General features: G+C 33.7%; 1 protein-coding gene across 1 annotated transcript in view; it reads left to right on the top strand.

The window, feature by feature from the left end:
• Positions 1–15,876, top strand: part of LOC129218509 (uncharacterized) — a 45,367-nt gene that overhangs the window by 20,726 nt on the left and 8,765 nt on the right. The window contains exons 3-4 of the mRNA XM_054852797.1: positions 13,076–13,305; positions 13,731–13,865. Of these exons, the coding sequence (XP_054708772.1) occupies positions 13,076–13,305; positions 13,731–13,865 (365 nt within the window). The remainder of the gene's footprint in view (positions 1–13,075; positions 13,306–13,730; positions 13,866–15,876) is intronic.

Below are 15,876 nucleotides of genomic sequence, written 5' to 3'. Positions count from 1 at the left end.
TGAAAGGGGATTAATTCTTTGCTCTTGCTTTTCATGGGCGCAATATCTGACTGATAAGGTGTATACTGGCTGCGCATGCGCACTTCACAGTAGCTACATTGTTGTATCTACAACGAGAAGGCCTTCATTCTTTGTTGAACATTCCATGCATTTAGACCATTTTCTTCTAAGCGAATACTTATATGCTTCATAATGTCAGACGCAGATTATTCGAGCAACGACAGCTCTAATTATAGTATTTATTCTAATGACCAAGAATCTTCTGATGAAGAAAACAGCGCAGATGACAATTTAGCCAAATACCCCCCCCCCCCCATCTCCGCCGAAAGAATATGTACGCCCACGACCCGACAACAATACTTGAGTCGCTAGTCACCATCTTTATTTGGGGCCCTCCCCTCCCCTGCTTAGATTGTTTATAAGTTTAGAACAGTGATTCTCTCTTGGTGGTTGGGTGAACCGGTACCAGTCTGGAGGAAAAATTTGCCGGTCCTCAGGGGTTTTTGCTCGTCCTCGATTTAAAATCTATATAAATAAAACATTCAATATATATATATATATGTGTGTGTTGTATGGCGCCTTATATAAATCCACAGTATATGTCGGATCTCGAACAATTTGGCAGGGAGGTACTTGAGCACCCAAGAAAGAACGTAAGGGGGTTTTCGAACGCGAAAAAAAAAAAAACTAAACCGTTTGAATTCTAATACTAAGATCCAAAAATGGCGTTTTTCTATAATATGAGGGCAAAAAAATGCTCACAAAAATTAGAATAAAATATCCATGTAAACCACTGATTTTTCTGCATCATTTGTTCCAATGTCCCAAGGTGATTAGAACACGAGTTACAACTGTTTTTAACTAATTTCAATCTTGAAATGTAGGTAAGCCTTCAATTTCAAATTCGTTGCTGCTTACGGTCATTGTTGAATAATGATTTAATAAAAATTAGTAGCGTGACGAAAATCATTGAGAAGAGAGATCTGTTGCCGTTTTTTTTCTCTCGAATATGAACAAAAAAATTCTACCTTTTGTTATGAAGCTTTCTCAATAATTGGGGGATTTAAAAATTTTCTATTTTGGTAACTTTTTCTCGCTTCGTCAGGAAATTTTGCAGATTTTTAATATTATTTAGCCTAATCGTTTGACATAACTTTTATTTTCGAGGTAGACAGATTGAAGCCCGTGTGACGCAGCTATGAAATAAACACATTAAAAATTCTTTATTCAAATACAAATAAAGAAATAAATGTAAAAGTCTAATAATATCCTATGTAACGGTTTTTGCATGAATTTGGTGATTAATTTTCAAAATTGTCTGATTTTTCTCAAAGGCTCACTTACTTATGGATAGTTGTTACTACAATTAGCTATCTACAACCTTTGCTATAAAATGTTTTGCAACAAATCTCTAATATGTAGTAAAAAAAAAAACTCAACTGCCCACTTACTCTTTCAACAACAATCCGCAAGTCAAAAATTTCCCTTTTTTTTTGAGAAAAAAAAAATAAAAAGAAAAAGAGGAAAAGGGGGGAGGGGGTGTTCTCCGGTCAGATTAGATTTTTAGCAGATTTTTCAGGTTCTGCGAGTCATTTTCTTTTTTTTTTCATATAAAAAAATAATAATAATGGCAAGAAAAAAAACTGACCGGTCCGGGAGGTCATTTAAAAAGATATTGCCGGCCTGCGGGTCAAAAAAGGTTGAAAGAAAAATCAATTTAGTGCTTAGGTATTATAGCAGTCACTGGCGTAATCAGAATTACCATCTGGGAACTGGGCCGTAGCCTACAGTTCCTGCTTTTGAAATGCTCCCAAGTGACTAAAATTTTGATTTAGCCAATGGCTAAATCCAGTGGCGGACATGGCAACCCCGCGGTGCGGGGGGGGGGGGGCGCAAGAAGTATGAGGGCGTACGTTCAGAAAAATAAGCACTATGTTGAAATTTAAATCTTGCGGGGGGGGGGGGAGCATTAAAGTCTATCTACGCCCCTCTCCCCATATTTTAGTCGGGTTCTGCATTTGATTTTGATTTCAGTTACAGTTGAGGTAAACCTAATCAGACAGCGTTGTGATGTTATCATTAGGATCTGCTCAACCTTCAAAATGCTGCCAGGTTAGGTTTGCCTCATCTACAGTTACATTTTGTAAGCAAACTCTTCTTCAATTGTAAGTTTGTAGACGTTGGTTCCAAATGACAATACAACATATACGAAGCATTCAAATTTATCGTTTAAAAAAATACAATTGCCATTGAATTTTTTGCCGGCTTGAAATTATTAATATAGAGCAGGATAAATTATAAATGTTTCAGTCTGAATTTCATTGCTAGAAAACTTACACACTGTTAGTTTGTAAAAAAAAAAATAACATTGCTTATCATAGTACAATCATGTAGCAAATACTAAGCTTCGCAGTTTTAATAAGCAATCTAATTATCCATAGAATATAAAGAACTTCATGTTAAAGTTTGTGGTAAGGGAAAGTTATTTCAACTTCCATCAATTTTTGTTTCTTTTTTAAAATCTTATTTTTTTAATTTTTAAATTAAATTGATTTAATTGCACAGTTTTAAAGGTTGAACAGCAAATTTCAATAATTAAACTAGTTGACTAGCATTTACAAAATATATAACGTCTGTCTGAACATAAGTAAATATTGCGGAATTTCGTAGTAAAATGCTTAGAGGTGCTTTTGAAGCTAGGAGAATTTCAAAATGGTTTTCAGAACAAACCTAAGAAAAGAGAAAGCCAAAATAAATACATTCCAGCTGTCATCGTCAACCTACCCCTTGCACCTCAGGGACAGCGTTCCCTCCCACTCTTTAGAAACCATCGCACGCTGGATCCCCATAATGGCTAGATTGATCAAGCAGAAGCTCCTTTGTAAAACGAAAGGAGTAGCAATCCAGGAGGTCTCGGAACCAAATGTATTGCTGGGAAGTGAACATTTCTCTTCAAAATGTTTACGCATAAAATGACCTTTTTTGGCGAAGAAGTTCTCACAGTAAAGAGGTTAATATTAGGGCCATTAAACCAAAGTATAAGATCTTTTGTGCCATACATGACTGATCATACATTTAATTAATTTAAATGCAATTATTTAAACGGGAAATGAAGAAAATTTTTTTGCTAAAAAATATATGTGATTCCTGAAGATGTTTTTTTTATTGAACTAACAGAAAATTTAACTTACCTTTAAAAATGCAATTTAAAAAGTTTTGGATTAAAAAATCTTCTAACATGTCCCCCCTAAAATTTATCCAGAAATTTCGATTCATCGAAGATGGTCTGGTATTGATCATTTCAGATAACCAAGGTTCTACTATAAAAGTTAAATTGTTAGTAAAATTTGCGTTAAAACCTATCATTTCTAATAACAAATTCAAGACTGAAGAAATCAACATATCACTTGGTCTGTTCCAACAGGAGGCCACCTTCAATCTGGTACCCCCCTCCCTAGAGCTTGGGTGCACCTCCCCTAAATATCTCACAGACCTTCCTTCCCCATAATATCAAGAACCCCCCCCCCAAAATGAGAAAAATACCCCTCAACAAAACATCCCCTAAGAAAACTTAAATAGTACAGGCTGCTGGATGCCCCCCTCCCCAGGTGGGCACCCCTCTCATTTATGATGAAGTAATAGCCATAACAGTTGATTCTATCACTGTAACTATTGAACGAGGTAGCATTGTTATTTAGACTCTATAAACAATAATTCAAACAATACTCAACCGTGACAATTTGTAGAGTTCGTAACATGTTCATAAACGTGAAGTTCTTCAGTAAATAATTCCATAAATTTTTATCTTTTTAAAAAATATTTTGGTGCTTAAATGTATTATAGATAAACTGAGACATAGTAGAAAACCTTCATTAGGTAAGAATAGTTATTACTTTCACAGAAAATTTGAAGACAGTTTAAGCAAAAATTTCAGTCTTTTGAGTGTAGAGTCCGTAACTTGCTATATATCTTCCTACATCTTTAGAAATTCAACACAAATCTAAACTTTTTTCATTGCTATGATATAAGTACACATAGGACTACTCATTTACAAAAAGTTTAACTTTACTATTTGCACTCATCATGAGTAGGAGGCTAAAACATCCTTATGAAGTGTCGAGTCCGTAACAGCCAAATACTGTGAAATGTCCCGATCAAGAAAGACATAGAATTCCTACTGAACAATACAATTTTCCCGTATGTAACGTTGCACTACGTATCTTATAGCTGTACGTTTGAGCTTCAGATTTGGTGATGGCATAAGAAATTTTCATTGGATATTGTAATCACCTAAATTGGAAAAGGGGGGACCATGGGGAATCAAGGATTATTGAGCCAGCTGATCTATTGCTGGTGCTGTAAGAACAAGACAGTCGACTCCCACTACAACGCGATCCGACTTGCGCGAAATGGCTATAACGCGATTTTTTCAACAGTAAAGAATTTTGGAGCTAGCGCGAATTCCTCGCCCGCAACGTGAAAATTTTCGCGATGTGTAAGATTTTTCATGAACGGAACTTAGCATCAATGAGAGCAGAAGTACCCACACCGTACTCGTCTTTTATCTCTTATACAAATAACTACTCATTTTCCATTAATTATTTTCATTCTAATTGCGAAAGTTAGCGAAATAAAACGACACCTAAGAGCGCTGTTTCATCTATAGTTGGTGAAGATAGAAAGAAAAAGAGAATGTTTCTTACAATTAAAGAAAAGATAAAGCTTCTCGAAAAGCTGAAGCTGAACCAAAAAATGCTTCGAAGGGTAGCACAACAATTAGGTATGACGTTATAAGTGAATCCTCCATACTTACAATTAAAAGTAAAGAAAAGGAAATCCATAAAAGTTCAGAGTAATAGTATCCAAGCAAAATGCAAAAATTATGAAAATGGAAGCTGCTCTTTATTGTAAATTAAAGAAACCAGGAAGAGGGGTAATGCAATAGATGGAAATTTTATAAAAGAACAAATGAAGAAGCTGTATATAAAAATATATTAGAATAACGGTTTGATCACGCAGCATAAATAATCATTTTTGCTTTTTTTTCAAGTTATAAATATCATTACAGAATCAACTGTACAGTACAACTATAGGGCATTTGGTTTCCTTACTACATGCTGTACGTACGGGACTGGTTTGTTTTATGCCTTTCTTTCCCATTGATCATTGATTATGTGCATCGCAGCAGTATTTTATGTTGAATAATAAGTTTTTTTTAAACACAAATAAAAATTCAGTTTATGTAAGAAACAGTAATGTATAGTTAAGAAAAGGTATTTAACTGTTTAAGGTGGTGTTTACAAGTGTCTAAAATTATTGGTTATGTTTATAAAAGTTTTTACATCCCTTTTCCACAACGCGAAATTTTGACTTACGCGAGGGGTCTTGGAACGCATCCCTTGCGTAAGTTGGGACTCGACTGTACTCGAAATCATATTCCGTAGTGAAATTAATTTTGTGTTGAATTCCATTGAATAGTTTAGACAAATTGAAGTTGCGCAATAAAATTATTGGGATATCGCCTTTAATTTTAAAAGCGTGAAGAGAAGTCCTAAGGAGTACCCTGTTGAAGAAATTCTAAAAATTGTACGTTTTTTCTTGTTAAATATACGGAGTCTTTCTGGAAGAGATTTTTAGAGTAGTTTAAATGTGGACTGGTCAGTTTTTACTTGTCTAAGTTCCGGCAGTTCCATAAAAAAGAATCTCAAAAGCCTGTTGATTGATTTTTGGAAAGTGTTGAATTTATTTATTTTTTCCAGTTCCACCGGGTATGCCAATCAACATTAATTTATGTTCCTGGTTTTCATGTACCAATCATGTTTTGATGGAATTGTTTTCATTGATTCTCTACCGCTGCGGCAACAAGTCCCCAATTTAATGTCTGCTTCATTCCAAATTTAGCCTTTTATTTTTATATTGCTTGACATTAAAAGAAAATCATAATATTTCTGCTGACGCTCTCCTTGTAATATGTCGTCACAGATCTTTTCAAAATTTTGCCATTAAGCAATAGGGTCTAAAAGTTGACATAAAAGTTAAGGTAGTTGTAAACAATTCTGAGTTTAGGAGCGGAGTCGGAAAGTTGCACGTATCAACTAAGGTTGGTTTCCAAGGTTTATTGTCATCTGTAAGACAGTCCTTTACATGCTGCTTGATAGGTTGGGAGGAGCTTTAACAGTTAAACGACTTTAGAAATATGAACACGAAAATGTTCCAAATGAATTCTTATGTGGCAAAATTCAGATTAGCTATTAGGATGAATATTGTATACAGTAGACTCCTGCTACAACGTGATTCAACTGACGTGAAATGGCTATAATGCGAATTTTCCACAAGTAACAAATTTTAGAGCTGACGCGAGCGAATTCCTCGTCCACAACACGAATTTCTTTAGAAGGAAGTAGTGGCTTCGTTATTGACAACTAAATATATACTTTGTGAATGTTATTAAATCCCATTAGCATCACATTGACCATAGAAAGTTCCCACATCAAACTAGTCTAGGCATCACATTGTTAGTGCATAAAAAAAATCATTCAACTGCTTTCTTTTTTTTATATTCTAAGCATTAAAGTTGATGAAATATAATGGCGCCTTAGTGAGCTGTTTCATCTAAAACTTATGAATATGGGGGGGGGGGAAGGGAAATAAAGTTTCTGAAAATACAAGGGTGGTCAACCTCACAGGTTTTACTGTAAGTTGACCACCTGTCTATATTGACCGCTTTCGTCAGGAACGGAATTAATCCTATCATATAATAAAGGAAAACTTCTGTAACTTGACCACCTCTCTATCTTGACCACCTGTCTATCTTGACCACTAATGTATGCCAAATTTGGTTTGAAGTATTGTAAAAACCCCTTTGTAAGTTGACCACTTTATTTTTTTAAACTTTCTTCAGCAAATTATTTATTTATTATTATTATTTGATAGCTTTCCAAAAATATTTTTAATGCTTTGATGAGAGACTAGCATTTTACTAACTAAACAGCAGTATAAAGCTTATGCTGATCTTTATTCTCCAAACTTGTTTTCATTTGTTGTTCTGTTTGAGATAGCTTTTTGTACTCTGTTCGATGAAAATAGGTATCAGTAGAAAAGTTCTAAGTCTTTTCTTTCAGTTGCAATATGTTGTGGCAACACAGGAATTGTGCTAAAAAGAGCAGGCCAGGATCTATGCATTTTGGCCCCCCCCCCTGCAACAAAATATGTAGGGCTCCTCCCTAGTGGCCAGCAGTGTCTATTTGTAAAGTGAATAAGTCTTAGTGCTAGTTTTTTTCTATTTTTTCTTCAATTTCTAGGGCAGTTAGCCCCTTTAAGGACGCGGGCCCTTCGCTCTGCTGGTATGCAGATGTACGCCTGGCTGAGTAAAGTTACATGTTTCTGGTGCAAGGGATTAAGAGATATGACATTTTAATTTTGCCTTTATGAACTGGGAGAGTAGCTCTTATTGCTCTTTGTGCTATAAGTTGTATAAAAAAGGCTTGAAAAAGAAAGTTAGTTGAGCTTGAGATTAATAAAAAGTATGAAATATTATATTAAAATTAATTGAAAATGGAGAAAGCCAGGGAAAATTAGCCGGCACATATGGAATTTCTAACACTACAGTGTCTAATATAATTAAAAACAAGGAAACAAATTGTAAAATTATTTGAATAGTATTTTTAATTATTGTTTCACTTTCAGTAATGTTAAACAAGGAAAGTGAGTTGAACAGAAAGAATAAGGGTGAATTACTCAAAAAATGAATACATGATGCCAAGAATGACAAAAATAAAAAAATCATTACCGCCCTTTATAAGTTGACCACCAAAGTACTGCATCGCGAGTGGTCAACTTACACAGGTTTCACTGTAAGAAGATTAAGATTCTCGATATGCTTGGACAGCTACTAAACGTTGACGGTAGCAACGCAATAAGTATGAGTGAATCTTCCATACGTACAATTAAAAGTCAAAACAAAATGATATCCGTATAAGTTCAGAACTTAGTTTCAATGTTAAAGCTTGCAGAGTCTGAGTAAAGTATATGAAAATGGAAGCTGCTCTTGTATTGTGGATTAAAGAGATTGGAAAGAGGGGCTTGTTGCCATAAATGGAAACGTTATAAAAGAAAAGGTGAAGCAACCGTATTTTAAAATGTATTTTATGAAAAATAACGATCTGATTATGCAGCATAAATCTTCATCATCATTTTTTAACTCATAAATATTATTATTGTATCTACTGTACAGTACTATTATAGTGCAGCATTTTATTATTACTACATACTGTATGTACCGTGTTTTATTTTATCATTCTTTTTGTGCATTTTAACTATTTTATGTTGAATAAAACATTTTTTTATTTTTTAAATACAGTAAAAGTGGAGTTTTTCATGTAAAACTGTAATGTATAGTTGAGGAATGCTTTAAAGCAGTTTGAGGGATGCTAACAAATGTCTAAAAATTTGGTATGTTTCTAAAAAATGCTTACATTTTTCCACAACTTGAAATTTCGACTTACGCGAGGAGTCTTGGAATGCATCCCTGGCGTAAGTCGGGACTTGACTGTATTCTACTAAGAGGAGAGTCTTTCTCAGTCGCGGAGTCTTGGAATGCATCCCTGGCGTAAGTCGGGACTTGACTGTATTCTACTAAGAGGAGAGTCTTTCTCAGTCGCGGAATGCCTTTCCACCTCTTGTACTAGTTTTTTTCGGGAAACTTGCTTTTCTCATATGCCTCCATTTTTTTTGGTAATTTCTTTCTGATAGGATATTTATCAGCTATGACTTAATTATATAGTTTTTAAATGCTTTAATAAGATCATCATGAAGATTATTTTTACAAATAATTTTTAATTTTTCCTCTCTGTCAAATTCTTTCCTATCCAATGCTTTTTGTTCGTTGCTGTTGGGAACTTTGAAAGTATAATAATTGTGAGTAAATACTCATTCAGTTGAGAATCTTCTAAACTAAATGTACTTAATTGAATTCAACCTTAAAGGATAGTCAAAAATGCATGCAAAATTAAACTTTAAGAACCACGAAGTATTATCATCTATCTACACAACTTGAATTAAAACCTGTTGTTGTTGCTTGTCCCACTTGGCAGACAGAAACATCATACCAAGTCCATGAAGCCGTGCGAACAAAGTCCCTCCAAAACAGCAGAAGGGTCGGAATACAGCTGATTCAGGTGACAGCCATTGCAAGAGAAAATATGGGCGGGAGCAGCCTGAGTCAAATTGCATTTTGGGCACAAGGAGAAAACCTTAATACCAGCCACATGTAGCTGTGCTCGAGTGTGTTCACTTCTCAGTCAGGCTAGGACGGTTTGATGTTCTCTACTACTTGCCCGAAGTAAAGCAGCACCAGGGCGGGATGCTTTGTACCATTCATGAATAGGGGGCTGTCTCCAGGAGGAACTGATGCTTTGCTTAACACGGGTTGCAATTTCTGAAAAAGAAAGGCATCCGTTATGAGGAGAAATCTCTCGGCTCTCCTGAGGAGCCAGCCCATCGGCAATCTCATTCCCAAGTGCATCAACATGTGACGGTATCCATTGAAAAGCAATGGTGAGGCGTTTACTCAAGTGTTTTAGATGTTGGATTATGTTCAGAGTTGTTTTGTCACCTTGTTTCCACCATTCAGACAGATGCTGAATAGAGCTTCGGCTATCACTCAAGATCCAAATATCAGTACTGACACTCTGTGATGCAATAATTCAGAGCCTCCTCAATAGCTAGAAGTTCGCCCCGGAAGACGGAGCAAAAATCAGGGTTTTTAATACAAATCTTAATGCCGTTTCCTTCTCTGATATAAACATCGCTACCGGAGATAGCGCAGTCACCCCTGCTACCGTCAGTATATATTTGCAATGCATCACATGGGATTTGGTGAATAACCTCCAAAGCAAGTTGTCTAAGATACTCCGGATGTTGGGAGCTCTTGTTGGAGCAAAAATCAGGGTTTTTAATACAAATCTTAATGCCGTTTCCTTCTCTGATATAAACATCGCTACCGGAGATAGCGCAGTCACCCCTGCTACCGTCAGTATATATTTGCAATGCATCACATGGGATTTGGTGAATAACCTCCAAAGCAAGTTGTCTAAGATACTCCGGATGTTGGGAGCTCTTGTTGGTGTACGAGCACAAGTGAGGTTTGAAGAAAACTCGTTCATATAATGATGGGGCAGCATCCAGACCACAAGTCAGTGAAACATATTCAACTTCATTAAAAAGGAAACCCTCACTTTCAGCAAAGCCAAGTGGGCTCTGTCTCTTAAGGCGTTGATTATTCTTCCAGTTTCGTACATAACTGGAGGTCCTGTTCTGGTCACCATAACTAACAAGCTTAGCAAAGTATTTAGCCAGGAGATTTCGGATTCGGAGTCCTAGAGGTTGCAGGTCAGCCTCGTACAGAACAATATCCCTAGGGCAACTATTTCGGAGGCCAGTGATGATTCTTGCAGCAGAGAGCTGAACCCTTTCCAGTTTTTCAAGGTTACTGACAGAGGCAGCCCGATATACGTGAAACCCATATTCCAAAACGGGACGAATAAGCGCAGTATAAGTGTTTCGAAGTGTCTGAGCATCCGCTCCCCAGGTCTGCCAGAGATATATTTCAAAATTTTCAATCTCTGTTTGCCTCTCAGGACCAAGTTATTTATATGTGCATGACTGAGAATCTCCTGATCAAGGATATAACCCAAATATTTCGGATGCTTTTCGCATTTCAGCCGTTTTTCCAGCAGAAAAACTTCAGGCTCATAATTATAAAAATGTCTATTTGTGGTAAATATACTTGTAACAGACTTAGAAGGATTGAATATAATTTTGTGCTCTATAGCAAATTTCTCGAGTTCAACGAGAGAAGAGTTGATGTCCTCTTGAGCAGTAGTTAGACTTCCGCTGGTGCTCCAGATAATTATATCATCAGCATACAGTCCTATACATTTCTTAGTATTATCCCCAATCTCGATTCCGGTTATAAATAAGGAGAACAGGGAATTAAAACCTAATATGCTCAAAGCAAATCTCAGTTATACTTTTTAAAATTTTGCAGCATAAACATTCTTTGATTCTAAATGGCTTTCAATGCCCTAGGCTTAATGGAATGCTATGTACCCTATTTCTGCAGCCTCAAATGGGTTGTAAAGCTTTTGGCAATTCTCATGCTGGCATTGTGATAAAATTTTCTTTCAGTTGTTCCTAACCATCAGCATTTGAGTTCAAAGAGAGCTGTCAACTTTCCCGTCACAGCAGATGCAGGGCAATCGGAATTAGTTTTAACGTATATAAGAGCAAAATAGTACAAAACATCAACTGGTAGCGAAGACAAACTATTGGTTTTAAAAAATTGTATGAATGCATATGTGCATAAATTATAACCTATGTCACTCAGCAAGAATGCACCTTTCTTATAGTGAAAGAATTTTTCAAACAGTTGCAGTGGTTCCGAGATTATCTCGAACATATAAACGCACAAAAATCCACTCTCTCTTTATAATAGTATAGATCTCCCTGCATTTATAGCATAAATGCCGTACTTTTTCCTTGGTATATCTCAAATGAATTTTCCCAAACCTCCATCTCGAAATCAGACTTCAGTCTTTTATTCTTCAGCTATCTGAATAGAATTTAGAAATTTTTTTCTTATGTCTGCAGTCATGTAGACCTCAAAGTCTTGAAACATGTTGTTTAATTAAACTATATATTACAAAGAATTTTCTGAAACTTACATCTATTCGGAAATTGAGGGAAGGGGGCATTCTTGAACAGTGAAAAAGCTGCCCGACAATTATTTTTAGATCATTGAGAACAGATTTTGTTATGTTCTAGGTTTATGCCCTTGTAACGTTTAAATTATTTCTATTGACAAAACTGAAAAATCTCTACATTTTTGAAATTTGGTTTTAAGTTTTGCATAAACTTGCTATGAATATAACAGGGGTCTGGCAGAGGAAATTGGGGTCCGTTAAGGGATCCTTCACAAAAATACGTTCACTCAAAACGGACCCTTCACAAAAATACGATCAACCAAAACGGACCCTTCACAAAATTCTAATCGACAAAAACGGATCTTTCACAAATCATGTATTGTAAAAGCAAATCTAAAATCAAAATAATGGCTAATTTTTCAAAGAAATGTCTGCATATTTCTGTGATGCTTACTGTTTCTTTTATCACAGCAGAATAAAAAGAGCCAGCAACGATGTTGTTATCGATTTCTCTGAAAATGTTATTTTTCAATTATTTTAAATTTTTCAATGCCGCAATTTGCACCATGAGCCCCCCTCCCCAACGCATTTATTAATGTTTATAAATTTGAAATTTTCGTTTTTACAAAAAAAAAATTCACCAAAAAAAGAAAAACGATCCTCCACAAAAATTTTTGGATTTTGCACAAAAATTTTTCATTTTTCACAAAATTATTCTGTTTTTCACAAAATTATTTGATTTTTCACAAAAAACGGACCCCGTGAAAAACCCTGGACAGACCCCTGTATAATCATTAAAATTAGTAAAACATGTAATCAGAACATGTCATACTATAAAATGTTCAACTATATCAATAATATAATCACTTTGACTTTGTTCCAATTGTTTATTTTTGTAACTTCTATTGAAATATTTATACCTTAATTTTTTTTCTATCTCGGGGAAATAGAGATAAGCATGTTTGACAACTGACGTTTAAATATGTTCATTATTGACATTTTTTATATACACTCAAGATTGGCTATTCTGAAAAATTGTTTAACGATAATTTACACCCAATTGAGTTATTAAAATGAATAAGTTTATGAATTTTCCTTTGAAGTAATTTATGTTGTAAAAATAGTAATTAATATTGAAACTGTTGAATCCAATTTTTAAAGTAGTTCTGAAGATTTTTTAAGTATTAAAACAATTATTTACAAGTTTTATCAATGTAAAAATCCTTCCATATCAGCATTATAAAAAGGAAATATCAGTGCTTTTTATTATACGTTTAAGATCTGGAAATGTTAAACTTTAATTTTCAAAAGTTTTTTTCACATTGTTAAAATTTATATCAAATTAATATTTTGGTTCAATTTTTTAATTTTAGAGTATTGAAACCTCCTGGTGGTGGATCTAGTGATATATTTGGGCTTGGGGCTGCTCATTATGCAACTAATGGAGAAAAACCAAAGCAACAGAGTAATAGCACTCAAGATAGATTATTTGGGAATTCTAATGCTGATCTTTCAACTCCATCTAAAGCCAATCATAAAACGAAATCTAATATTTTTGAAAATGGCTCAGAATCTGTGCAGAGATCAGTGAAGAAAAAATATGGTATGATGTATTAAGTTATGTTTAATATTTCTCGGGTAATATTTTCAATTCAATTTCAGAGAATTTGTAAAATTTAGAATGAAGTTAATCTAATTTTCATGGCAAGGAACTGGTATATCTTCCATAAAAAATGGATTTGTTTAAAATAAGTTTAACATTAATTTTTTTCATGCCTTAGTTTTCTTACATTTCAGTTTAGATTTTTAAAAATCTAATGAAAAAATGTTGACAGTTTTGCATGTTTCTCCCTACATATTTTTTATATTTTAATAGATTTTTTCTTTTGTGTGGCATTTTGATTTAAGTACCAAGTTCAAGCTTTTATTTCTGAATAGTAGTAATTTTAGTTTGTTATAAATTGAACTTCTGTAGTTTATTTTGTTTTATTTGCTTATTTTTGCATGGTTTATTCCAATATTAAATAGTTCGTCGTAATCCAATTACTGGGGAAGAAATAGTAATAGAAATTGATGGAGAAAGATCTCAGATGCCTGAAAGTGATACAGGGGAAAATAAAACTGAAGAAAATAATGTGGAAGAAAATAACTTAAAGGTTACTGGTAAGTTGTCTTTGTGATCAAAATTTTGATGTATTTTCAGGTGCAAGCTTTATTTGTTCATCTAAATTTTCAAGCGATTTTTTATAGTGTTATTTATTTTATGATAGAGGTTAGATGTAGTTCAGAATAATTTTTTTTCTTAAAATTACAATTAAGTTTTTTTATGGTGTTTGTAAATAAATTTTGAAATCGGTCCAATCTATTTTTAATAATTTAAAATTTTTTATTTATTTAATGACAATGACATGCTGCATATTTTATAATTTTGATTGAAATATCATATAACTTAGTAAGATATATTTGATAATTTTTATTAGTGTGCATGACACAGTACGTCATCTAATATTGAATAATGAAAAAAATGTTGCAGAACCAAGGCTGGTTTGGAAATTTAACCATACTTATAAATGTTATATGTGCAATTATATAATATTGAGGCAACTTTAACAACTTTTATCATTATGTATGGAACTGAATTTTTAATTTAACATAATGTATAGCATATTTATTAGAAATTTCAATTTTATCTTAATATTTATCATAATTCAGTGTTTAAGAATTTCACAAAAATAGAATGATGTAATACTTTCACAAAAATAGGTAGCAAGAAAAATATCCTGGATTGGCCCCTGATTTCAAGGACTAACGAAAAAAGGGTCCTTTTAAGTGCTTAATTTTGAGCATAAATTATCTATTTTGACAACGTGCTTTGCTTATCAAGTCCTTAAAAAATAAAATTTTCTCTCCTTTTTTCTCAATCTTTTCTAAGTCCGTCCATTGGTTATTTCTTATCCTAAAATTTTAAATTTCATTAAATTATTAAAGAAAACTACCAGGCATTTATATTTATTTTTTTTTTCAAAATTATATATATAATTTCTTAAATATGCTTTTTCAAACTTTCATTGCTCTGATTTTCTCAGCTTCCTTCTGTTTTCTTTTTAAAACTGCTCATATATTTAATTTTTCTGGAAAACTTTTTTTATTCATGTTTTATATTGATTAAAGTTATTTTGATAATTGCACACTTACCAGTTTATATGTATGAGAAGTATTACAAACTACTCGACATTTTGCAGTTTCTGCAATAGTAACACTCCCCCTGCCCCCAAAGACAATTGCACAAATGCCCCTCTTTTGAGAAGTGATATTTCACTCTGTATTTTCGTTTAATCTTGTATTTTGTCTGCTATGTTATAATTTTAAAATTTTAATTTAACATTCTAAAGCTTCAACTAACTTCAAAACTTTTATTCCATCTTTTCTATTTTTATTTTAACATTATGACCTATGTATGGATAGGGGAGATCAAAGCTGTTTGCATTCAGAGTATGACTTTGTTTCTAAGGGTTTTATCAGTTAAACACTAATTATTTTTGTGCAATATTGAATTCTGTGCAAAATGCTCTTCAAAACCATTGCAGGGTTGCCAACTGCTCTGCATTTTGCAGAGTTGCTCTGAAAAAATGGCAACTAAACGGCTCGAAAGTATTTTGCTCCGCATTACCCTGCCGAACTTTTTCTAGTTTGCTATTATCATGTCAAACATGTAAATATGTTACATTAAAGATCCTTATACTCAAAGATTGAAATAGTGTTTGAAGCTGTTTCATTAATTTTAAAAGAATTATTTTTATATTAATGCTTAAAGTTAATATTAAATCTCTAAAACAATTTTAGATGTGATTTTAGTTATTTTTAGATTTTTATTCAAAATATACCGAACTGCTCCGCAAACTTTCATATTGCTCCTCAAAATCGCCACAGATGCTCCTCAAATTGTTCTTCCAAGGTTGGCAACCCTGCCATTGAAAAGGTTCTCAAAATGTGTATAATTTTCATTTGGTTTGCTGGAATCTCCAGGAACCAGCTATAATTCCATCCCGACAATACTTAGTATCAGTCTTATAGTTTATCAAGAACTTGAAAGAAATGCCGTAGTTGGAGAAAAAAAATAGGTTGCTGTAATGTGCTTTATTCTGGTTGTAATTTTAGTAGGAACCCTGAAAAA

The sequence above is a fragment of the Uloborus diversus genome, chromosome 3, assembly GCF_026930045.1.
Source record: "Uloborus diversus isolate 005 chromosome 3, Udiv.v.3.1, whole genome shotgun sequence".
NCBI lineage: Eukaryota > Metazoa > Arthropoda > Arachnida > Araneae > Uloboridae > Uloborus > Uloborus diversus.
The sequence above is the reverse complement of the archived record's forward strand: the minus strand, read 5'-3'. Positions and strand labels throughout refer to the sequence as shown.